The sequence below is a fragment of the Esox lucius genome, chromosome 17 (assembly GCF_011004845.1).
Source record: "Esox lucius isolate fEsoLuc1 chromosome 17, fEsoLuc1.pri, whole genome shotgun sequence".
Taxonomy (NCBI): domain Eukaryota; kingdom Metazoa; phylum Chordata; class Actinopteri; order Esociformes; family Esocidae; genus Esox; species Esox lucius.
This window is the reverse complement of record NC_047585.1, coordinates 32600794-32624116: the sequence shown is the minus strand read 5'-3', so window position 1 is coordinate 32624116 and position 23323 is coordinate 32600794. Positions and strand designations below refer to the sequence as shown.

General features: G+C 41.0%; 3 protein-coding genes and 5 non-coding genes across 9 annotated transcripts in view; all 8 read left to right on the top strand.

The window, feature by feature from the left end:
• Positions 1-8730, top strand: part of LOC105017045 (paxillin) — a 39661-nt gene extending 30931 nt beyond the window's left edge. For both annotated transcript variants that reach the window (XM_010881341.3, XM_010881342.3), the window contains exons 7-11: positions 253-411; positions 1097-1270; positions 2978-3059; positions 3853-4001; positions 4202-8730. In XM_010881341.3, coding sequence (XP_010879643.1) covers positions 253-411; positions 1097-1270; positions 2978-3059; positions 3853-4001; positions 4202-4468 — 831 coding nt within the window. In that variant the 3' untranslated portion in view covers positions 4469-8730. The remainder of the gene's footprint in view (positions 1-252; positions 412-1096; positions 1271-2977; positions 3060-3852; positions 4002-4201) is intronic.
• Positions 8731-10903: 2173 nt separating this feature from the next.
• On the top strand, positions 10904-15444 carry rplp0 (ribosomal protein, large, P0). The gene is made up of 8 exons (XM_010881343.3): positions 10904-11010; positions 11962-12068; positions 12379-12554; positions 12926-13013; positions 13675-13821; positions 14226-14411; positions 14741-14881; positions 15224-15444. The coding sequence occupies exons 2-8, from the start codon at positions 12015-12017 to the stop codon at positions 15377-15379; spliced, it is 948 nt and encodes a 315-aa protein (XP_010879645.1). The 5' UTR covers positions 10904-11010; positions 11962-12014; the 3' UTR covers positions 15380-15444.
• LOC117592967 lies at positions 12136-12264 on the top strand. The gene has a single exon (XR_004574713.1). It is a non-coding gene; the product is annotated as a small nucleolar RNA SNORA63 (small nucleolar RNA).
• Positions 13437-13565, top strand: LOC114828969. The gene has a single exon (XR_003777315.1). It is a non-coding gene; the product is annotated as a small nucleolar RNA SNORA63 (small nucleolar RNA).
• Positions 13910-14057, top strand: LOC114828966. The gene has a single exon (XR_003777312.1). It is a non-coding gene; the product is annotated as a small nucleolar RNA SNORD15 (small nucleolar RNA).
• Positions 14542-14670, top strand: LOC114828968. Its single transcript, XR_003777314.1, has one exon. It is a non-coding gene; the product is annotated as a small nucleolar RNA SNORA63 (small nucleolar RNA).
• Positions 15025-15153, top strand: LOC114828967. Its single transcript, XR_003777313.2, has one exon. It is a non-coding gene; the product is annotated as a small nucleolar RNA SNORA63 (small nucleolar RNA).
• Positions 15445-17887: 2443 nt separating the features above from the next.
• On the top strand, positions 17888-22032 carry LOC105017047 (golgin subfamily A member 7-like). Its single transcript, NM_001311019.1, is given in 6 exon segments — positions 17888-17945; positions 18326-18451; positions 19811-19963; positions 20461-20562; positions 20723-20781; positions 21512-22032. Coding segments are annotated over 5 exon segments (438 nt in total). The 5' UTR covers positions 17888-17936; the 3' UTR covers positions 20771-20781; positions 21512-22032.
• Positions 22033-23323: the final 1291 nt, after the last annotated feature.

Genomic DNA, 23323 nt, shown 5'->3' with positions numbered 1-23323 from the left:
GTATTCCCAGTCTTGCTGTTATGACAGAGGGAGTCATATTATTGTCCTAGATTTTAGCTACAGGGGAGGAAGAGATTTGTCTGTATTATAGACCCTACATTTGGTGTATTTTAGTCTGCCACATAAAAACCTAATGAGTTGAAGGAACAATACATGTCAAAGCCTCAGGTATTGGGTATGAGTGATTGCATGTGTTGCACATAGGTGTCCTTGTGTCTTTCATTCCCTGACATGTTTGTGACCTGTTTACAGATCCTAGCCAAGGGGAAGAGCTCACCCACTGCGCCCCCCAAACAGGCCAACAAGCTGGACAACATGCTGGGGAGCCTCCAGTCAGATCTCCATAAACTGGGAGTCCAGACCGTGGCCAAAGGAGTGTGTGGGGCCTGTAACAAGCCCATAGTTGGACAGGTGATCTTACAAACACACACACACACGTGCGCACACACATGCACACCGTAGAAAATGTTTGGTTCCTTTTTAATGTATACTGTGTTTTTGGGGTGTTTGTTTCGATTTGGATATAACAGTTGACCACTGGTGGTCAAAGCAACAGTCTGTATGAGTAGCTGTTGTGATCAGATTGACCCGTCTGTGTTTCGTGTGGTTTCTTACATAGAGGATTCTTATGTTTTGGCTAGTAATGGAAATAAAGTAAAGTACTAAGGGCTGAATCTGAACTGGAAAAAGACACCAATAGCAGATCAGTCATGCACTGATGTAAACGGGACAATCAATTCAGGTCAGATGCAATTTCAGTTTAAGATTGGGCCCCTATTCCTAATGCCTCTCAGTAGGAGTGCTGATACAGGATCAGTTCAGCTATTAAGATCCCAGTAATTAAGATTACACAGACAGAGGGGACCTGATCCTAGATCAAAAGCCCTACTCGGCGACTGTTTATGAATCAATCAATCAAATGTATTTATAACGCCAGTTGTCACAAAGTGCTTTACAGAGACACCCGGCCTTAAACCCCAAGGAGCAAACAACAGTAGTGTTGGATTTCACAAGCTGTGGTCAACTAAAACCTCTGAGGTTGAGCTACTGGTTGTGTAATGAGTGACTGCCATGTCCCCATTCTTCCTGTGTCCAGGTGGTGACGGCCATGGGGCGAACATGGCACCCGGAGCACTTTGTGTGCACCCACTGTCAGGAGGAGATCGGCTCCCGGAACTTCTTTGAGCGCGATGGAGCGCCCTACTGTGAGAAGGACTATCACAACCTGTTCTCCCCACGCTGCAGCTACTGCAACGGGCCCATCCTGGACGTCAGTATGACACTACACACTAGGCCTGTCATCAGCCAGTCAGAATTCAAGGTTTAAACCACCCGGTTTATAATGATGAAGACAACACGCGTTTCTAACACAAATCGGTGCCGCAGTTTAGTTCTGCTGGAAGGTTGAAACCATCGATGGTTGCATTAAAAGTCACCCTTCAAATGTAGTTCGAACGTCACATTTTTCTAGTATAGGCTGCTTAATGCAGTGAAGAATCTCAGCAAAATGTCTGTGATATGAAGTCAGTCCAGCTCTAGCAGCTTTAAGCCGTCCTCTCCACAAACCCCTGCTTCTCATTAGTGTTGTTCTGTCTTACGCTTGTCAGCACTCACTCATATCCTTGTGATGACGCACTGCAGAGTGGGAATGAGCCACTGCACACATGAACCTGCACTACATTCGTGCGTGTACACACACACACACACACACACACACACAACGCTTGCCTGGGGTGAGTTACCAGAGCAACTGGACTAGCCTTAAGATGGGCCAGATGAGTCATTTCTTATCTCACTTTCTTTTGATCTTTGGCACTTAACATGCCGCTACTTCCTCAATACACACGCTGCTCTGTGCTACTGCTGCCATCTGCTGGCTCTGGACCAAATGATAAAAATACTAACAAATCTGACTTAACTCAATGGTTTTCCACCTTTATTGGGCCACGCCCCCCTATCCATTATCTGTGTCCCTTACCGCCCATCAAAAAAGATCTAGGCTAACTGCCCTGAATATTAATTATTATTATTATTATTGTTGTTACTATTATTATAAAAAATCATCAATGAAGCACATTATTGAATGATGAATAACAGATTTATTAGTTTCCCAGGGAAACAAACAGTAGCCAATCAGAAACGGCTAGCAGTTTAACATTAAGATCTTAATTAAACAACAGCCAATCAAAAATGCCAAACAATGATAATTCTCATGAATTGCTCCAACGGAAATCAAGCTGGCACTTATCAAGGGGTGGAAGCTGAAATAAGTTAAAACCTTTGTGAGAACGTTTGTGAGAGCCCTGCGCCTGGTTGTACTGCAGTCAGGTCAACAAAGCCACTTGTATTGGATAGTGTTTTAATGTGCGTCTGGATGCTGGACGCTAAGTTGCTTTCAGGGGAAGTCCGACAGTGTAATATCCGTCTTGTAAATGTGTAACCACTGCAATAACAAGGCGTTCACGGTGTATCCCTCAGAACTCTTTAAGAAAATAATATATATTCCAGGGGTAATACCAAGAAAGAGAGCGTCCATTTTCCATAGTTTACACAGTAAAAGCCATGTGGGTGAATTTTTATAGATGATACTGACGTCCTGTTCCCATGAAGGCAGCGCGGAGCTGCACCACAAAAAGCTGACAGAAACACTGAAGAGAAGAAGAGTTACGATACTCGGTCTCGACCAGTCGCAGTGGTGTAAACTGGCAGGTTTTAATGTGGCAGGGCACAGTTTTTTGCAAGTAGTTGAAACTTTAAACGAATCTTTGGTGTAAACTCGCCTTAAAACAACCCTGCCCCCCCAAAAGGTAGTATGGGCTATAAGCATATAAGGCAGTGACTTGGTTACATAGATCCCAATGAATAATAGACACACTGTCCATAAAGATGAGGTTTTGGGGAGGCAGCCTGTCTGTCTGGAGAGACTATATTCTTGCTGTATTTAGAGAAGAACTGTGATCTCACTTGTCCCCTGCAGAAAGTGGTGACGGCGTTGGACAGGAACTGGCATCCAGAACACTTTTTCTGTGCTCAGTGTGGAGCTTTCTTTGGGCCCGAGGGTAAGCTACCTCCCTATCTTGCTGATTTTTTTCAACTCATCTCTCTTTTTGTATCTCTCCCTCTCTCTCTATACACTGATGAGCCAAAACATAATGAGCATTCACGGGTGAAGCGAATAACGTTGATCATCTCCTAACAAGGGCGCATGTCAAGGTCTGGGTGGGTTAGATGGTAGGCGTACAATCCGTTCCTGTAGTCAACATGTTGGATGCAGGAGAAATGTGCAGGAGTAAAGACCTGAGTGGCTTTGACAAATTGTTATGGCGAGACGACTGGGTCAGAGCATCTCTGAAATGGCAAGGCTTGTGGGGTGCACCTGGTTAGCAGTGGTCCGAGGAGGGACAAACCAGCAACCGGTTGATCGGCGTGATAATGCGCCCTGCCACACTGCACACAAACCAGGAATGGTTTGAAGAGCAAGATTAACAGTTCATGGTGTTGCCCTGGCCTCCAAATTCCCCAGATCTCAATACGATTGAGCATCTGTGGGATGTGCTGGACCAACGAGTCTGATCCACGGCGGCTCCACCTCGCCGCTTACAGAACTTTGATCTGCTGTTAATGTCCTGGGGCCAGATACCACAGCACCCCTTCAGGGGTCTTGTAGAGTCCATGCCTCGGCGGGTCGGTGCTGTTTTGGTGGCACGCGGAGGACCAGCTGTGTATTAGGCAGGTGGTCATAATGTTTTGGCTCATTAGTGTATCTCTCTGCATACCCCTCTCTCACCCTCCATCCTCTCCACTCCTCCCCCTGCTTGAGCATTGAAAGTGTCTTTCTCTGCTCCCACACAGGCTTCCATGAAAAGGATGGAAAAGCATACTGTAGGAAGGACTACTTTGACATGTTTGCGCCCAAGTGTGGAGGTTGTGCCCGGGCCATCCTGGAGAACTACATATCAGCCCTGAACTCCCTCTGGCACCCTGAATGCTTCGTCTGTAGGGTAAGAGTGTGGGTCTGTGGGTCCTGCTATTCTTTCCCCTGTTATTATTTTGCTATCTGTCATAACACCAGTTTAGGGTAGAAAATGGCTTCCATTTTTATAGCTCTTATTTACCAGAACAGAGTAGAAATGTGTGATTGCCTCGGCCATGACTTGACAACCTCCTTCCCTTCTCTCCCCACCCATCCGGTCCTCTGCAGGAGTGCTTTACCCCCTTTGTGAACGGTAGTTTCTTTGAGCACGAGGGCCAGCCCTACTGCGAGGGCCACTACCACGAGCGCCGGGGCTCCCTCTGCTCCGGCTGCCAGAAGCCCATCACCGGCCGCTGCATCACGGCCATGGCCAAGAAGTTCCACCCCGAGCACTTCGTCTGCGCCTTCTGCCTCAAGCAGCTGAACAAGGGCACCTTCAAGGAGCAGAACGACAAGCCCTACTGCCAGGGCTGCTATGTGAAGCTCTTTAGCTAGTAAGCTGAATCTGCGTGTGCATGCCGAGCCACTGTTCTCTGCTGTGTAAGTGTGCAGTTGTTTACTTCCCTTCATGAATTTTAAAAGGAAATTCCAGGTGTAAGAATTGAAGCAGGAACTGGAAGATGTAGCCAACAGTGCAAAGCTTTTCAGTGTGTGAAGTATACAAGTGCACGCTTCAGACTTAAGCCGCAGAGTGAATGTTTGTTTCAGAAGGCGAAGGCAGAGATAAGTGGCTAAAACGATGAAAGGAAGCTGTCGTTCCTCACTGCATGTACTATAGTTGATATGAGACTGTCCATTAGAAAAAACAGCTCCCCTACAGGTGCCTAATGGTAACTACATGCAGGAATCCATTCTCAACTGAGGGGTTGGCATTTTTTAGAGTTCCAGACAGCATGAGGTTTTAAAGAGGTCAGAGATTTTTAAAAATGTATCACGAGCAAGAGAGGCCATTTTTGTATATGTGAATAGGACACTTTTACGTCCTCAGAGCAAAGGACACCAATGATTTATGGCTCTGTCTTGATAATGGTGAAGGGGTTATGTGACTGATATGTGGTGGTCCAGTCATAGAAGTCCTGAGACGGGATTAGACAGGTATTCAAGCAGTATGTACTACTTATGGAAGGCCGTTCTAGTTTCAGTAGGCAGTGTTTTGGGTATTCAGGGGAGTAATCAGTCCAAAATATATTTTTGTAGTTGTTAATCACTGTCAGTGCCACACGTATAAACTGCTCACTTGCAAATACATCTATTCAACCCAGAGAGGAGCGGGAGGTCCGGTCTCTTCTGTTTCTCTCCACTGTGTAAGACCTGTTGAAATATTTGGTGCTCAATATAAACAAAATCATTAATCCTTCTCTCTTTGACCCTCAAAGGGAAATTTTACAGCCTGGTATGGTATAAGAAAAATATTTTTGTACACTTTTCCTATGGAAATGTTCATGGATTAACAAGGACGTCTCATCAGCATAGATTTAATAGGTCTGTATTAATTTTTCTTGTGTGCTTTGATTTTCCAATGGTACGGCATAAACTTAAATCTGTTTGAACAAGGTATGTTGAATAGAGACGCTCACACTCAAGACTACTGCTCTTTCTGTGCTGTGGACTTTCCAATTCTGTATTCAGTAGCTCAGTCTTTGGCACGATCAATTCTCATAAATTATTATTGTGAACCTGATTACAAATATACATACATTAGAATATTGTATTTGTGGACAGAAGGTGGGGATGTTTGGGTGAGTGCTAGGAACCAAGCCTCATCTCAGAGGAATTCTGCTCATCCTTCACTTTCCATCAGATTCAGGTAGGGATGTAGCTCTGTCTGGCAACCAAACTGAAATCATGGTCAGGTATAGCCCAGCTAAGCTTCACTCCGAAAGGAAAAAAAGGACAAAAATACTGGAGCATGTGGATTGGAAACAACACATTAACTGTGTGCGTTTTACCTTTTACATTTCTACTGTATTCAGCCACACAGTGACCCGAGTCTTAAAATGAATGTCTTCTGAGTGAATTCTCTTTACTTGGGGCAATGTTGACTTTTCATGTATCTACTGATGAAGTGTGTTTTCCTTCAGTTACTTGGAGTAAATAATACAGAGGCTTGATCCTTTTTATTAATGCAACTTGTGAGGATGTTTTTTCACCATTTTCTGCCAATTGATATTACAAAATTTAAAAATTAGGTGGTGTAGTGGCATTGTTTTGTTACTTTGGTCACTTTTTTAGCCCTTTAGCTTTAACTGATATGCAAAGAGCTGGATCTAAAAGCATAGACTTACATCAGCGCTGATGGACACGCCACACAACAGCCATGTTCTCCCCAGAACCTTTTCCAATGCCCCCCAGCCCCCCTGGTTCAGTACCTAGTCTGAATCCCTAAGGGCAGCCCATTCCCTCTATAGTGTTTGTCTTTTAACTGGGGCCTGGTCAACAGGGCACTGTATAGGTTTAAACCGTTTGGGACTCAGCCTCCCTAGTCAGTAATGGTACCAGATCTCCTAGTTAACTGATCCCAAATCACTGAAATACGTCTGAGCCTTTGTTTTATTTATGTACATAATTGATTTATTGGTTTCTTCATATACTGTATTTTTTTTTTCTCAAGTGACCTTTAATTTTGCATATTTTAATCATTGTGAAGTAGAGATGATTTTAACTTTACACATGTTGCTTATTTTTATGCTATGGCTTTTTAAATGGTTTTAACTTGGCACGTTTAGTATTTTGAATGTCAATATAGGCTTACAAAGAGGTTGAATTTTGCTACATATGTTATTTTAACTAATAAATGAATATGTACCTATTGATTCTTGACAAATATAATTTAAATGCCTAATGAGCATATTTAAACCGATATACCCTATCAGAACCAAAAATGTAACCTTTCACTGTAATACCTTGGATGTCCAGTCCTTGCATCAGTAATGATTTATTTTTAAACTGTCTGGGGGTAATGCTTTATTGCTGTTTTTACTGTTGCCATAAGTGTACAATGTACTGTATGTACCTATACATTTTTCACACACTCACTGGCTACTATTAGGTATAACTATCTAGTTTTGTGTAGGACTAGCTTTTGCCTCCACTTCAAGGTTTTTTGTGTTGTGTTCAGAGATGCCTCTGTGCACCAAAATTGTAAGGAGTGGTTATTTGAGTGTTTTATGCCCTTTCTGTCAGCTTGCAATAGTCTGGCCGTTCTCGGATCTCTTATTTACTAAATGTTTTTGGCCACAGAACTGCTGCTGATGGGATGTTTTTGTATGTTGCACCATTCTCTGTGAACTAAAGAGACTGTGGTGTGTGAAAATCCTAGGAGTTCAGCTGTGTTTGAGTTGCTGGAACCACCACTCCAACAATCATACCATGGTCAGAGTCGCTCGGGTCAAGTGTTTTGATGATCTACAACTAAACCTATTGACCATGTCTTAATGCTTTGTATATTGAATTGCAGCCATGCTATTTGCTGTTGGGCTATTTGTGTTAACAAGCAGGCGTGCCTAATAAAGTGGCCGGCGAGTGTATGTATGTTTGTGTCGTGCTAGTGCCAAATGATCAGTGCTAGGGTACTGCTCCTCTGCTCAGGTGATGCATCGACTTATTGCTGCGTCCCACGTTAGCAACCATTCGGTTGGGCACCTGATCATTACATAATGGACTTTGTGGTTACATACCTACCCATGTTTTGTCATGAGTTAACAACATTGGAGCAGGGAAAAAAACTGTCTAACACAGTGGTGTTTATAAATGCATATGGCAGAGTCCTTTCTGCGATCTGATTGAAGCCTTTATGATGTTGCAGAATGACAATGGCTACAACATTGGATCAGTGGATTCCTCATCTAGTTTGCTGATTTAAAAGTATTAGAAAAGTAAAATTCATGCATTTTTGTATTGGGTGACTGAAATAATGGGTTTGCCTTACTGGGGCTGGGTTGTGATTTCTGGGGGTGTTTGAAGAGGTTTGGTTACTTTATCCACCCAAGACATGGGTCTTTAACGCACTTTCTGACTTGCTGTGCCATAGATCATTTGAGCTTCTCCAGTAGTGCTGCTTTGCTGGTATAAATGTGATTAATCCACAAAAGGGAAATGTAATCTAGTTATTAACTGTTGGGCATATATTTTGGGTTGAACTGAAGCAGGGATAATACTAGTTATTATTGACCAATAAATGTTTAAAGAATATATGGTGAAATATCACTCTGGTAGCCTTGATAGGACATACTTTGAAGATAAGAGACCAACCAAAAAAAGGTGTAGATTCCAAGTTCATCTAGGATGCCTGGATTTAGTCCTAGACCGTTAGAACAACACTGAGGTACTTTCTTAAATCAAGAGGAAGTAGTGGAAAAACTGACTAATTTATAAGATGCAATGACATCAGGTGTAGCCAACAGTCCCCAAAGTTGGAAAAGAACTAGGGCCCTTGAGAGAGTTTGTGTATCGTTTTGGCACTTTTTTTTCTTCATTTATTAATGCTATTACAGTGCTTGATTCGCTTTTTCTGTGGTCTATAAAAATGTCTGACCTAAGCCCACTTTATATGGGAGGGAATTGGTCTTCTGAGGGAGGCTACTCTGCTGCCATTAAATAATTTAAAGAAAATTATCGCCCCTGTTACTTTGGGTTTAATTTTTATTTTTCCTCGCACCTGCGGTTTTCTTTGCCCATGTAACTAGTCTTATTTTGTGATTACTATGGTACAGTGCCTGATACATTCTTAATAAATGTGACTAATGCTGATAAATACATTTGTTCGTCTGACATCGTAATGTTTTTGCCTCAAAACTACTCTGCAGTCCAGACTCTCACATAGTTACTGTAGCACCGACAACAGGATAGCGGGTTCGCAATCTTAGTGAGTAATCAGAATCCTTATTTGTTAAGGTTTCCAGGTAGGTAATGATGGAAGACAATAGAGATTATTCAACTAAGGTTTTCTTAGAAATAGGATAATGGCATTCTTTATTTGCGAACAGACGTCACTTGAAAGTTTTCCTGCAGTAAAAATCTAGCATTTGCCAGCATCTTTTCAAAAAGGTTGGTGACACCAGGTGTCACACGGCCTGACGTTTAGAAAAAGATGTTTGACCAAATTGATTTTTGTAATTTGCTGTTCGCTGTCCAACGTTACCATATAGTAAAATAAAAACATTTTTAACTCCAACCTTTTTTAAATTCAGTTACATTTTCTAGTTCACTAGAACAGTATAAAATCGAAAATACTAAAGGTTTATATTTTTTTTCATTGTAATCCCATAAAATATATGTACTATATACTAGATTTGTGTTTCACAATATTAAACCAAGAATTGTTGGGGTGCATTCAACAACACTCTGCAACGCTGATAGTGTTTATTGGACCACAGAAGCTGCAGGCTTTTCCATCCGAACCACTACCCGGTTCACACATAAGCGGTGAAATCGCTTGCGGTTCCGCTACTGACAATCCGAGGCGTATGAAATCGTCCAGCCACTGTGATTTTGAGTTACTTAGCCTACATTAAACTTGCAACCCCAGATATCGCAGCCTATCACTACGCGGGCACCATTTATACAACTACCCACAGTTATTGACAAAATAGTATACAAAACTCCCATAGGAGGGAAAAAAAACATACATCAGTCAGTACAAAACAAATGTCAGTCTGAATGAAAGAAAAAGAGTAACATATACAAAGAGAACAACAGAAAATAAACAAAACAAGGGGAGTATTAATTAAAAATCACAGGTCGAAATCAAAAAGGCTAGAGAAGAGAAAACAAAACATTTAGGAGCCGCAAACAAGGGGAGATTTATCAAAACAGCAATTGCGTAGCTATATCTCTACACGTCTTTCTTACTAGACCTTACATTTTTCATTGAGGAAAAAAAAAGTAATTCATAAACCATACAAAGGAAGGCTTACAATCTCTCCACTTACTGCAATGGATGTGATATTTACCCATGAGAACAATCATTTTGAACAAATCGGAAATAGATGTATTTACGGTCTCCATATAAAAGAGGATGTGTGGAGTCAAACGTCGGAATATCGTCGTTCTTGAGTAACTGCCTGTTAAGTAGATCAGACCAGAAGCCTTTGGATACCGGGCATAAAAAGAACGTGTTCCGGAGTCTCCTCATCCGCCTCAAAAATACAGGGATTTACTTCAAATTTGAAAACATTTCTAAGTCAGCAACCGGGTAGATTTGATAAATTATTTTAAAGTGAGTCTCTTTGACTTTAGGGGCCATGAACATATCCATGAAGGCACCCATATTCGGAACTTGTACACACAATGCTCTGTTATAATCAAGAAACACTTCAGGTTTCAAAACATCAATACATTTATTACATTTACCGTCACAGATTACATTAATTACTACATTTGGTATAGTGGGTGAAGGTCTTATTCTCTCATACAACAATGTGTTTTGAATTAGCTGTAATAATGGTAATGGTACTGCTTTACAAATACTGCTTTAGCTTATATTTGTACAAGAAAGCTATATGTTCCAAAAAGTTAACATTGTCATCCAATATATTATTCACAAATACAATGCCCTTCTCGCACCACTCACTCTTAAACATAGATTTCCTATTAATTGTAATAACCCTGTTATTCCACAGGGTGGATCCATTGGGAGAGAAGTTGTGGATAGATCTCATTTTCCAGTATTGGATAATTTGTTTGTGGAGGTAACCCCAAAATCACACTGTAGCAGAAGTTCAACGCTCTCATTTTCTTAGATAGAGATCTAGGTATGTGGAACCACAGAGTCTGGTTGGAAAACTAGCCTATTACATTCACTTTGAGGCACTGGGTTTAATTCTTTTATTCGCTTGAAAAACGTCTGAATGCGTGAAAAAAACGAACATCCCAAAACCGCCCCAAAGCTCAGCAGTGAATTGATGGACAGAGGACGTGACCAATCATACTTGTGCAGATCAGAGGAGTCGTAGTAGATTGTGATTGGCTGTTTGACCTGTATATGAGTGGTTCGCTTCCTGTAACGTTCTCTTTCTTCCACGCGTCCTATCTGCGAGGTAAGGTATTTATACGGTCTTGTATCTGAACGTAATCTTAGGTAAAAACGTTGAAGATTTGTGGGTACACCAAATCGTTGATTCGCACGTTATATGCTTCTTTTTTTTAATAATGTTTTTTGTTGTGACTGATTCTGGCTTTTAAACTGTATATGTTTTTGCGGCCTACATTGCAATCCTGCTACGCGGCTACCGCCATGTGCGAATAGAACTTTCGTAACATTTTAGTTAGGTACTAGTTAAGGTATATAGCTGGTTACCTTTTGATAGCGTGTAACAGGCAATATAATGTATGAACATTTATCCACGCAACTCCATTAAAATGTCTAGTTTACATGTCTAGCTATACGATTGCTGAGCAGCACGTTGTTGCTAACGTCTGATGTCATGACAATGCCTTTAAGGCGACGCTTGATTACAAGAGTGTATTGAAATAGGCCTCTTCTTACTGAGAAATAAACGACTTTAGCCAGTAAGATGACTGAAATTATCGACCCAAGCAGATTAGAACTGCACTATTACACACGATGCATTGATTGAAAAGAGTTGCCTCTTGCTACCGACTGGTGTTTCAGTACTGTTTGAGTATTCGTCTCCCAAATAGGTTCAGCCCTAATAACTACTCAGATTCTCAGGTGTTAAATTACGTTTTAAGTTAAAAGGCTTTGTGCCTTAAATTAATCCCCATTTTTAAATTCTGTGGTCTTGGTATTTTGAACCTATTGATTTATCACATGCAGCACTTCAGGTGTTTGGGGTTTGTGAAACAAACCTTGTACAATCACTGCATTTTCATGTATTTGGATGTCTTTGGTCTTACGTTGTTTAAAAATTCAGTGTATTTCTAATCTTCATTTTATATACTTTCCTTGACACTAAAACTGTACCTCCCAGGTTGTTTAAGGCCCTTAAATGCTTTAGCAAGTCTGACAATACTTTCTTTTCCTTTAGATCTCTTGTCTTTAAACCAGCTGTTTTAAGCGATCCTTCGAAGCACTGCAAAGATGCCGAGGGAAGACAGGACCACGTGGAAGTCCAACTATTTTCTGAAAATCATTGTAAGTTGACAATTAATATTACCACTGACTGAACATGCGGTCAGTGATTGTATAGACCCAGTTTTACTGGCAGGATAAGTTACAGTGTAGCCTGTTCAGTGCTGCTCTGTCGTTCCCCCTGCAAACAATAACTAGTTTCCTACTATCCCTGTCTGTCTGCATCCCACGGCTGACAGGGACGCTTGGTCTCAGACAGTTTCACACAGGCATAATAGGAATATTTTTGCTCCCGATAGTCCTATGCAAGTTGTTTTGTGTTTCACCTGTGAACTTCAGTGGTTGTTTGACTCACTTGCTATTCTCTTTGTAGCAACTGCTAGATGACTACCCCAAATGCTTCATTGTCGGTGCTGACAATGTGGGCTCCAAGCAAATGCAGGCCATCCGTCTGTCCCTGCGTGGGAAGGCCGTAGTGCTCATGGGTAAAAACACCATGATGCGCAAAGCCATCCGTGGACACCTGGAGAACAACCCAGCCCTGGAGAAGTAAGTTACAACCATGTTGGCCAGGTGACCTAGAGGTTTTCTTATTTTCTTACTTGGGCATGGAGGGTGCAAAACAAGCGCTTGGATGTTGTTGAAAATGTTAAGGGTCAGGTCAAGGACAGTCTGCTCTAACTTTACAAACCAGAGTACTTTGGTGCCGGTCTGCGGTGGTTCTGTCACCCCCCCCCCCCCTGTCCAAAATGACTGGTCTAAGACAAGCCACTTATCATATGCTTAAACACTTTGAGGGGCTGCATGGCTCTGTTTCAGTAGGGAACCTTTTTTTTTTTAAACCATCAACTGGTTTGACTTAGTTAGGATTTCTAGTGATCCTGTGACTGGGGAGAGTCTAAGTTTTGCTGTCTTCATAGGTTGTTGCCCCACATTAAAGGAAATGTGGGCTTCGTCTTCACCAAGGAGGACCTGACTGAGATCAGAGACATGCTGCTGGCCAACAAGGTGACTTGTTTTTCTGAGAATACGTCTCTTAGGCCACTGTAGTAGTAATGCATTGGTTTTGAACATGCAAGCCCAAAGGGTGATTGAGCATGGATCTGCCTCATTCTTTGGAACAGTGGATATCCTTTGGCAACAGGCTACTCCCCTACCCCACTTCACAAGGACTGCAAAAACATACCAGTTACATCTAGTGTAGGTTTACTACCTTCAGCAAAGCTTTCTTTTTCTCGCTGGGGAGAGACAAAGAGCAGGCCATGGTGTCATATGTATTAGGTTAATGGGCCCTGGTCTGTCATTAAAACTGTCCCTGGGTTTGGTTAGAGCAGTACTTCTGACAGGGTATTACGGTGGGGAATAGGTAGTGTTTGAAATGCTTGATTGATAGTCAACTATTTATTCCTTGATATAAATGCATGATTAAGGATGCAGGATAAGTTACAGTGTCGCCTGTTCAGTGCTGCTCTGTCGTTCCCCCTGCAAACAATAACTAGTTTCCTACTATCCCTGTCTGTCTGCATCCCACGGCTGACAGGGACGCTTGGTCTCAGACACTACTAGTTTTGAGTTTGTTTGTGGGCTGTTTTTATTTGGGTCTTCTCCATGGTTCCAGTTGGCGTCTTAGTTGGATTGCTCGCTAACCCTCTGAACCTCTGCCCTTCAGGTCCCTGCTGCTGCCCGTGCCGGTGCCATTGCCCCCTGTGATGTGACTGTGCCTGCCCAGAACACTGGGCTGGGTCCTGAGAAGACTTCCTTCTTCCAGGCTCTGGGCATCACCACAAAGATCTCCAGAGGAACTATTGAGATTCTGGTGAGACTACAGTAGAGGTCTTCAAGCAGTAACTCGGTTAGTTCTTGTCTAGTGGGTTCTATTGTAGATTAATGATAGTAGAGGGAGTCTTCAGTGATGAGACGATGACGAGTCGGAACGGGGCACAGTCTGTCTCTGGGGTCACTGGGTCAGAGTCACGTTTTGTGCCTCTGGCTTCAGTTCCCAGAGCAGTGTGTCTTACCAGTTGAAGACATCGAGGCATTTGTCTGAGAAGCGTTTCCTGATTAAAGATGTAGCTAGTTGAAAGCATCAGCTTGCATGTTACTAGGCTTTTCAGTTTAATACACAACTACTGCTTTTTGTAGGGGGGTGGTGGTCTAATCTTCTCTAGACAACGAGGCCTTTTAAGTGGTACAGTTTCTAATCCTCTTGTTTCCCTGTAGAGCGACGTGCAGCTCATCAAGCCTGGAGACAAGGTGGGAGCCAGCGAGGCCACGCTGCTCAACATGTTGAACATCTCGCCCTTCTCCTTCGGGCTGCTCATCCAGCAGGTGTATGACAATGGTAGTGTCTACAGCCCAGAGGTGCTTGACATTACTGAGGCTGCACTGCACGCCCGGTTCCTGGAGGTGAGGAAGCATGAACAAATTCGGAAGGGACTCATTTGGTTTCCCTTTTGCCTTAGTATGTAGATGTTATGAAATGGTGTGACCATTGAGAATTGGAAACTAGTGGGCTAGTTCCTGGACATGGCTTCGATGGCAGGATAAGTTACAGTGTAGCCTGTTCAGTGCTGCTCTGTCGTTCCCCCTGCAAACATAAACTAGTTTCCTACTATCCCTGTCTGTCTGCATCCCACGGCTGACAGGGACGCTTGGTCTCAGACATGTCTTAATGAAGTAACATTTTAATACAGCAGTGTGAACTTCTTTCATAATTGACCGCATGTCTCTTTCAGGGTGTGAGGAACATCGCCAGCGTGTGTCTGGAGATTGGGTACCCTACTCTAGCCTCCATCCCCCACACCATCATCAATGGATACAAGAGAGTCCTGGCTGTCGCCGTGGAGACCGACTACTCCTTCCCTCTTGCAGATAAGGTATGGTGTCCCACCCACACTTGGACCACAGTATTGATTTGGTTTAATGACCAAACTCTCCCAGTCGAACTGGCATGAAAGTGAACTTTGAAAACAACTGCCACAAGATACAAACTTCCTGGGGTTCCACTTCAGCTTTTAGGATGCAGGATAAGTTACAGTGTAGCCTGTTCAGTGCTGCTCTGTCGTTCCCCCTGCAAACAATAACTAGTTTCCTACTATCCCTGTCTGTCTGCATCCCACAGCTGACAGGGACGCTTGGTCTCAGACAGGTCAACCCATCGGCTTGAAATTGCTCAATATGAATCAGTGCATCTTGATTTACACAACCTCTCTTCTCAGGTGAAGGCCTACCTGGCTGATCCCACTGCCTTTGCTGTGGCTGCTCCTGTAGCTGCAGCTGAAACGGCGGCTGCCCCCGCTGCTGCCAAGGAGGCGGCTAAGGAGGAGTCTGAGGAGGGCTCTGATGACGACATGGGTTTCGGACTATTCGACTAAGCAGTCAACTCCATGTGTTTGACTAAATTCATGGAGAAATAATTTAATAAAAACATAAAATCGAACTGTGTGAAGCTTTTATTTTTGGGCCCTTACCTGGTTGTCCTGGCACTCCATTAAAGTTGATGTTCCTGGGAAACAACCCTAAGAATTTGTCCCTGTTGTAAAAGTGATGTTCCAAAACGGCTACCTAAAATCTTGAGTGGGATCCAAACCACTCTTCAACTTGTATTTTCAAGATCAATGAAAGGAGTCATACTTAATTGAATTCCAAATGAAGTTGCACATCCAGAAAAGAGGTCTAAAATGCCAAACAACACATTCAACAAATTTCAGTTCCATGGTGGTGTTAGTCCAGGTTTTTATAGTTCAAATTGTGATATACATTCCTACATGGCCTGTAAGAACTTAGGAGTAGAACCTCTGTTGTAGTTGTGATGAGGCAAAACAATTGCACATGCAGCAGTTAAGTTGAGACTTCTGGTGGCCAATTTGATTATTGACTGACTTAAAATCTGGGTTGGGGTCAGAAGCTGAACACAAACATGTCTGTCGTAGATGGGTGTCACTGACACTACCAGCCATGCCGAAGGATTTGAACTGACCCCGTACGGTTATACCAACTGGCTTCAAACTGCCACCACAGTGTCTGTGCCCAAACTGCAAGACTACCTGCCTCAATGACTGGCTGTTCAGATCTGTTGCTATGAATCGGTTGGCCATGGCTCACCACACCATTGTTGTAATTACTGCTCATGGTCCTTTGACTTTGTGGCACATGAGCAACATCAAGACAAAGGAACTGATTAATGCTTATGGTTGTGAATGTATCTGTATTTGGTGTAAACTCTTGTTTAAACAATTGTTGGTTACTGTAATTTCAACATTTCATACCCTCCTAATTTGGTAGTTACCCACTAAAGGAAAATAGAGTAGGGAGAGTATTTTGAAAATGGGACAATTAGCCAAAGATGTTCAGGATGTTTAATGCAAATCTAGGCAGGTGTCCCTTTTTAATATCTGTACTTCAATTCCAATTAAGCCTGAGGTTCCAGAAAATGTTTAGCAAGATAACACAATATACAGGTCAAAGAGTAATGACAGGAAGCAAATGTCCTTTGGTAGACACAGTATCAAGTTGTGTTCACTTACTGATACAATTCGTCCGCAAAATAATGTAACATAACGTTAGGAGAAAAGACCCCCCTCATATAAGCAACACTTAAGTGATAGGAAGTTCGACTCTTTCGACTGAATCTGAGCTTGTCGAGGTATTCAGTAAAAAGTTTGAATCTTTCGAGTCATTTCGTCCATTTGAGTCAGTAATGCCTACAGACCCCGGGTGCCAACGAATGCTGATCCTCAGTGTCGTTTACGTGTCTTTTCTACTTGAGCAAACGCTTATTTTACTCTATGATTACAACTGTTTATCATTACAATAAAAATTACATCAATTACTGTAAGCCTTGCGTCCAATTATTTGTTACAAATATGTATTTAAAATACAAATTTCTTGATCAACTTTTCTTTGAGAACGTCAAACGAGTGTTGGCTGCTGAGCTGGAAGCCAGCGGTAGGGGTAGAATTCCGCTTGCCGATGTTCAAATGAACGAAACAACCGTTCAGTTGAACGATAAAACTGCACGGGTCAGTCGTTCAAGAGTCTTTTTTTACTTTGGCAAAGGCTTGGTGAATAGTCATGTGTTTATCATTACAATCAAAAATCTACTACTACATTATTTAGTTTAGACCTACCATGTGTCAAATTATCTGTTACAAACATCTTTATAATACTCCTTATGATGCTACTCTCTTGATCTATTTGTCTTGGCAAACCTAAAACTAACAGCAACAGAACTCCGCTGCCAGTCGTTCAAATGAATGAAACACTGTTCAAACGATAAAACTGAACGAGTCAGTCCTTCACTAGTCTTTTTCACTTCGACAAAGGCTCCGTGCTTGTTTTCATGAGATTAATAATCAACTATATTAATTATTATAGTCGTCTATTATTTATTATAGCGTTTAATTACCAGTTATAAACATGTCTTTATGATGTTCTTGCCTTGATCTACCTTGCGAATGTACCTAGAAGTTGATCTAAGAACTGAGCTGGAGGACCGGGTATAAAGCAAGTTATCATTTTGTAGAAATCTGATGTCAAACGTTTGAATGAACGATACAACTGAACAAGTCACCCGAAAGGGACTAGTGAGTCCCGAGTCACTAAAAAGATTTGTTCTGAACGAATGAATCGTTCGCGAACTGCACAACCCTACACTTGCAAAATGCCCACGCGCGGCTAAAACATCATGCCAATGCTTCTCTTACTGCTGCTGTTGTGGTATATAGTTTAATGTAGAGTAGTGGCTCAGATTTACAAGTATTATCTCTCATGCAAACTGGAGAAGTCAGGTGAAGCTGTTCAGAGGAAAAGTTTACTATTTCAACTGTAAGTGGCAGCATAATGCTCCCTGAATGAAGCTTTGTCTGACGGAAGTACAAGTCGAAGAAGAAACTATTAGCTAGCCTGCTAGCTGGAAAGGAAACGTTCACTATGGCCGAGGTAAATAAGTGTTGTTTGTGTTTCATCTGTGTACAGTTAAAACTAGTTAAACCTAGTAACAGACCAAATTAGATGTGTTTATACATTTCACCGTTTAGTGGCTGTCGGTATACACGGATACTGTAACGTTAGTGCTTGGTCTAATAGCGAAGTTGCTGTCAACAATTAGGGCTAACTGCAGTACTGTAGCTAGTTAGGTAACTATCTGGTTAGCCCTCTGTACAATTTCAGTTTCAGGCTGATGTTTCTAATACTTAGCTAACTGGCTATGTACAAAATAAATATATGTTTGGGTTAACTGAATAACTACACTTCTGTTGGATTTATATGACCCCTTGTTTTTTTTTTTTCTTCTCAATGTTTGCTTTTCCCCCACCCAGACGCACATTTTGCAAGACTTGCAGCACCAAGCAGCCATCGCCTCCAAAGTCTATGTACAGAGGGACTACAACTCGGGTACCATCTGCAAGTTCCAGACCAAATTCCCATCTGAGCTGGAGTCTAGGGTGAGATCATCATTGTTGGGGAATGTTACTTTGTAAAGTTACATTTTCCATGAAGTAACTAGTTACGTTACTTAGGTACTTGCTTAAAAAAGTAAGGCGCTAAGTTACTTGGTTACTTTAAGATAATTAAGTCCTTTGATTCTATATTCACGTGTTGGTTACTTATGCCCAGAAGGGAGACACATAATGGGTTAGTGTATAATTACAACGGCTATGCAATTGATACCTCAGCCATTACATTTTTGCTGAAATAACGTGAACAACAGAACGTTTATTAATAACGGAACTAAAGTGTACTCTGGTGCAAATATTACTGTAAATGGCTAGCTAACAGCTATAGAGTACCTATAATGAAAACAATGACTCCAATCACTCCATGGCTGGTTCGTTTCTTTTGAAAAGAATACCTATGTAAAAGAGGAACGTAATACCATTTTTATTTTAAATATGAGATTCTTGGTCTAACAGATTGGACATATTGTTGTGCAACAGCTGAAAATTACAGAGTGGATAAATATTTCTGAGAGTAAAAAAAATTAACTTCTGAGAGGGGAATTGAACCAGGGTCAATAGTGGTTAAAGACACAGCCTGTCACATAGGAGACCCCGATTCAAATCCAGCGAGGGAAACAACATTCATCCCTTCTAATCGCAGGCCGGCTGAACTAGGCTTGCCTGGTTCCTTTTCTTGTTTAGGGGACAAAAGAAGCACCAACTCTAGATTATAGTGTTTGGCTTTAACTCATAAATATTTTCCATGAAAACAATCCACATATTAAATATATAGAAACACCACATACCAGTTTTCAGGTTAAATGTGTCACTTGCGTTTAAATATATGACAATCTATCCAAATAATTAGACCTTTTCATTTTTAATGAATGAAAATGAATTGTTAAATAAAAAATAAAACATGCTGGAAAACTTTACAGCACAAAGAAGCGCTGTAAGCTAACAATTGATGAGTAGCATTTAATTAGATGTGGATTTTTTTTTGCTGTAATCAACCTAGGGTTACTTTCAGAACATTACTCCTTGCTTTAGAATTCACCCCTAAACAGCCAACATCCAAAAATCAAAGGGTGGTAAAAGAGAGAGTACTAATGTAGGGGGAGCATTGAGGCAGTAACTTTAAATTTGAATTCCTGAGCAGGGTAAAAAATATATAAAATCTGTAAACTCCCAGGTCAAAGGCAGATCCCACTGTCAGATCAGATACTGGTTGTAATATAGAAAAGTAAAGTTGTGTTGTGTATTTCCACCCTTCCTGACCTCAAAAGAAATTGTCATTATTGTTCACTGACTTTGGAATTGCAGACCTTTTACTAAGGGGTTGCTGGGCATTTAAATATTTTTCAGGTGGACAAGCAGCAGTTTGAGGAGACAATGCAGACACTCAACAACCTTTATGCTGAGGCTGAGAAAATTGGCGGCAAGTCTTACCTGGAGGGCTGCCTGGCCTGCATGACAGCCTATACCATCTTCCTCTGTATGGAGACCCATTATGAGAAAGTATGTGCCTTAGAATCTTCTCCGTAAAAGTAGATAGCCCCAAGGGTTTGTAGAATGTTCCAAATTAGGGAGCTTCTGAAGGGCGCTGTAGTTACAGTACAGATGGGTCATTGTGACAAGGTATATATTCTTGGTCGTGGCATACCAACATTGCCCAAGGGTACAGCAGAGAGCGGCGGACAGGTGGGTGTCGGACAGGGCATGACATGATGCACATCAGAGGACGTGTTTCCATCTTTTACTCTCCTGCACCTGCTGTAGACCTTTTTTAATTTTGCAAGGACATGATCACAAATTGAATGTCATGAAATTGGAAGTGGAAAATAAAATCCAAATTATATTAATCTTTATCCAAAATGGCTCCCGATGGACACCAGTCAAAAGTAGGGTTTCATATTAACCGATATTTGATGACATTAGAACCAATTGCCATATTAGAAGTCTTTATATCTGGCCAGCCATGAGTAAGTGAAAGTGATTATTTTATTTGTCTCTAGGTACTAAAGAAGATTGCCAGATTCATCAAGGAACAGAATGAGAAGATATACGCCCCTCTTGGCCTACTGCTGACCGACCCAATAGAGAGAGGTCTCAGGGTTGTATCCTTTACCATCATGGATCTGGAGGCTTACACAGAGGTTGCATTCCCTTAATGTTTTCTCTGGAGTTTAAAAGTAGTGCACTGACCTTAAGGAAACATACTTAGACATGTGTAACTTTATAGCTGGACCCCACATTCCTTAACCTATCCATCTACAGGTTGAAATCACCATCTTTGAAGACAGAAGTATTGGCTTCGGAAGATAAATTACACCAAGGTGAGTGACTGTTTTAATGGAAAACATTCATCTCATTGACATAAGCTTTCCTCACACTTTTACAGAGGATACAAATGGAAAAAGTTTTCAATGTCATGTTGAAAATCTGTAGATGTTGTTGAGAACAAAACTGACATTCAGAACTCCATTAAGTGTCTTTCGTCCTACATACTATCCCGTCTAAAGAACTATACAACATTACAAAGAACAAGTTGCATATGTCAGATATCTGAAAATATGTTGAATGTTCATGTAATTTCCAACTTGTGTCCAATAATTACCTATAATGCACCATTTATGCCACTGACAAGTTTCATGCAGATATATTTGTTTAAGGTGAGGAGGTAGGGGTAAGATTATAATCTATTTTAGTGTAGTCTGATGTTTTAAACCTTGGTAGATTTACCCAGGAAAACTCACAGAAACATTTGCTTTTCAGTGGGATTTTTAAAATCTATTTACTCAGAGGTGAATATTTAGCTTTTTTTTTTCATAAACATCAAATCTATAATTAGAATGTACTTCCATTTTGGCTTTACAGAGACATGTTTGGAGATTGTTTACAAAAACACCTCATTCATGTCCATCACATTTTGTTACACTAACGTGTAAAGTCCTAGAGAGGGAAAATGTTTTGAGTTGTTATTTTTGCAAATTCCTGCTCCTGGCTTTCAGCTATCAGCACTACCGTCACAGTACAATTGAAGTGTTTGTATTTGTTCTTTTGCAGGTTGGACTTACCTGGTGCTCCCTTGTTGTCTCTCCATACTCATCATTCATTCCTTCTGAATGTACATATTTTATATAATTGTTTTTATTTATTTCACATAAGGGATGGGCTGTTTGTACTAGTAGCCTATATCCCACATGGACCACCACTGTTTTTACATGTTTATTGAGATTAGTAATTTGAACATGTGAAATGTCTTCAAGTTAAAGATGCAGTCTGGGATTCTTTTAAACCTCCCATTTTGGGGTGGATGTGTAATATGTGAATAATCTATAAGTAGAAACACTATAATGCCTCAGTTAGCCTTTAAATGCTATAAATTAGTTTATTTAGATGACTTATGGCATATCAGCACATCTATGACAGTAATAAAACAAAAACACATGGGGATTTGTATTGGCTTTATACAACCACTGTCAAAACCAGTGGTCAAAAGTCCCAGAATGCATCTTTAAGCAAGATCAGACTTCTGAATTGTGCCATTTATTTTTTGTTTTTGCCATTTTTAAAATCTTACTACTTAAAGGTGCATTTTGTATTTTTTTCCACATACCATAACCATTAAAGATACTGTATATATCCTCTTTAGTTTACCAAAACTTAAACATTTCTAAATATGGTTTCTTCACAGAGATCCATAGGCTAAACACATTATCTGCCAACAACTTCAAGTTACTGCCAACAACCTCAAGCTTAAGCATTAATGTCCTAAAACAATTAATAGAGGTTGGAAATGTAAGTTTAGTTTTAATTCAGGTTTCTATGTTGTACTACTCAAAAACAAATAGGAAATTACAGCTAAAATGTTACCTATTGGACATTTTAATTGGTCTCCTGACAAATATCTTTGTATATCTGCAAAACTAACTAAGTGGGAATGTATCATATTTCACTGGGAATTATCCACTATAAAAGTTTTTCAACTGGTATTTACTAGTGGTAAACTAGTGAGCTTAGACTTCTGACTTCCCCAACTGAAGAAATTACCTAACATTGTCTTGCAGTTGAATGTAACAACTTTCTTTATGAAATGCAATCAACTGATTTGTTTTGAACTCTATAAGTTGTTTACCATGTATGATAGTTTATGGTTGAAGAGATGTTTTGGCCATTTGCCAATCAGACATTCTCCGTGAAAGATGAAGCTTGTGAATGCATCCATGTGATATTTAAAACTTCACAACGTGGATATTCCCACCTCCCACATTGTTTCCGAATGCAGCTAAAATAAATGTTTTTGAGTGGGTGCACTTCCGGTCTCATGAACTGCGTTTACAGAGGCTGTCCAATTCATATTTTTTCCATAAATTGGTGTATTGACCAATCCAATAGTCCCCAAAAAACAATTGATGTAGAAAAAGGTCAGTTGTATTGCTTGTGTAAATGCTGCCCTTGTAAACGCAGGCTCTTCGATATGAACCTGTTTCTCGTGCAGTATGTTGTGTGAGTGTGCGGAATATCTTGCCTTCTGAAATGATAGTGCTTTAGTGGTAGTTCACCCATGTGAGCACACAGGTTGAGTGCTACTGCCAGTGTGAATTAGCTTTTTACAATGGGTAGTTCATGAATGTGAAAGACATGTTTATACATCACTTATAAAGATATTACTGTTTTCTCACTGCTCAGCTTGACGGAATGTGTGTTTACTGGTATTATTTCTATCCTGACTGTGGTTTAGTATTATACCTTAATATTTCTAACTACTTGGCTTCAACACACTCAATCACCAAAGCCACTTGCAGCCTACTTCGAATCACACAGGAATCAAGACTGCCTTTGATTTGTACCTATTGTATTGTTTGTTCTTGGTCT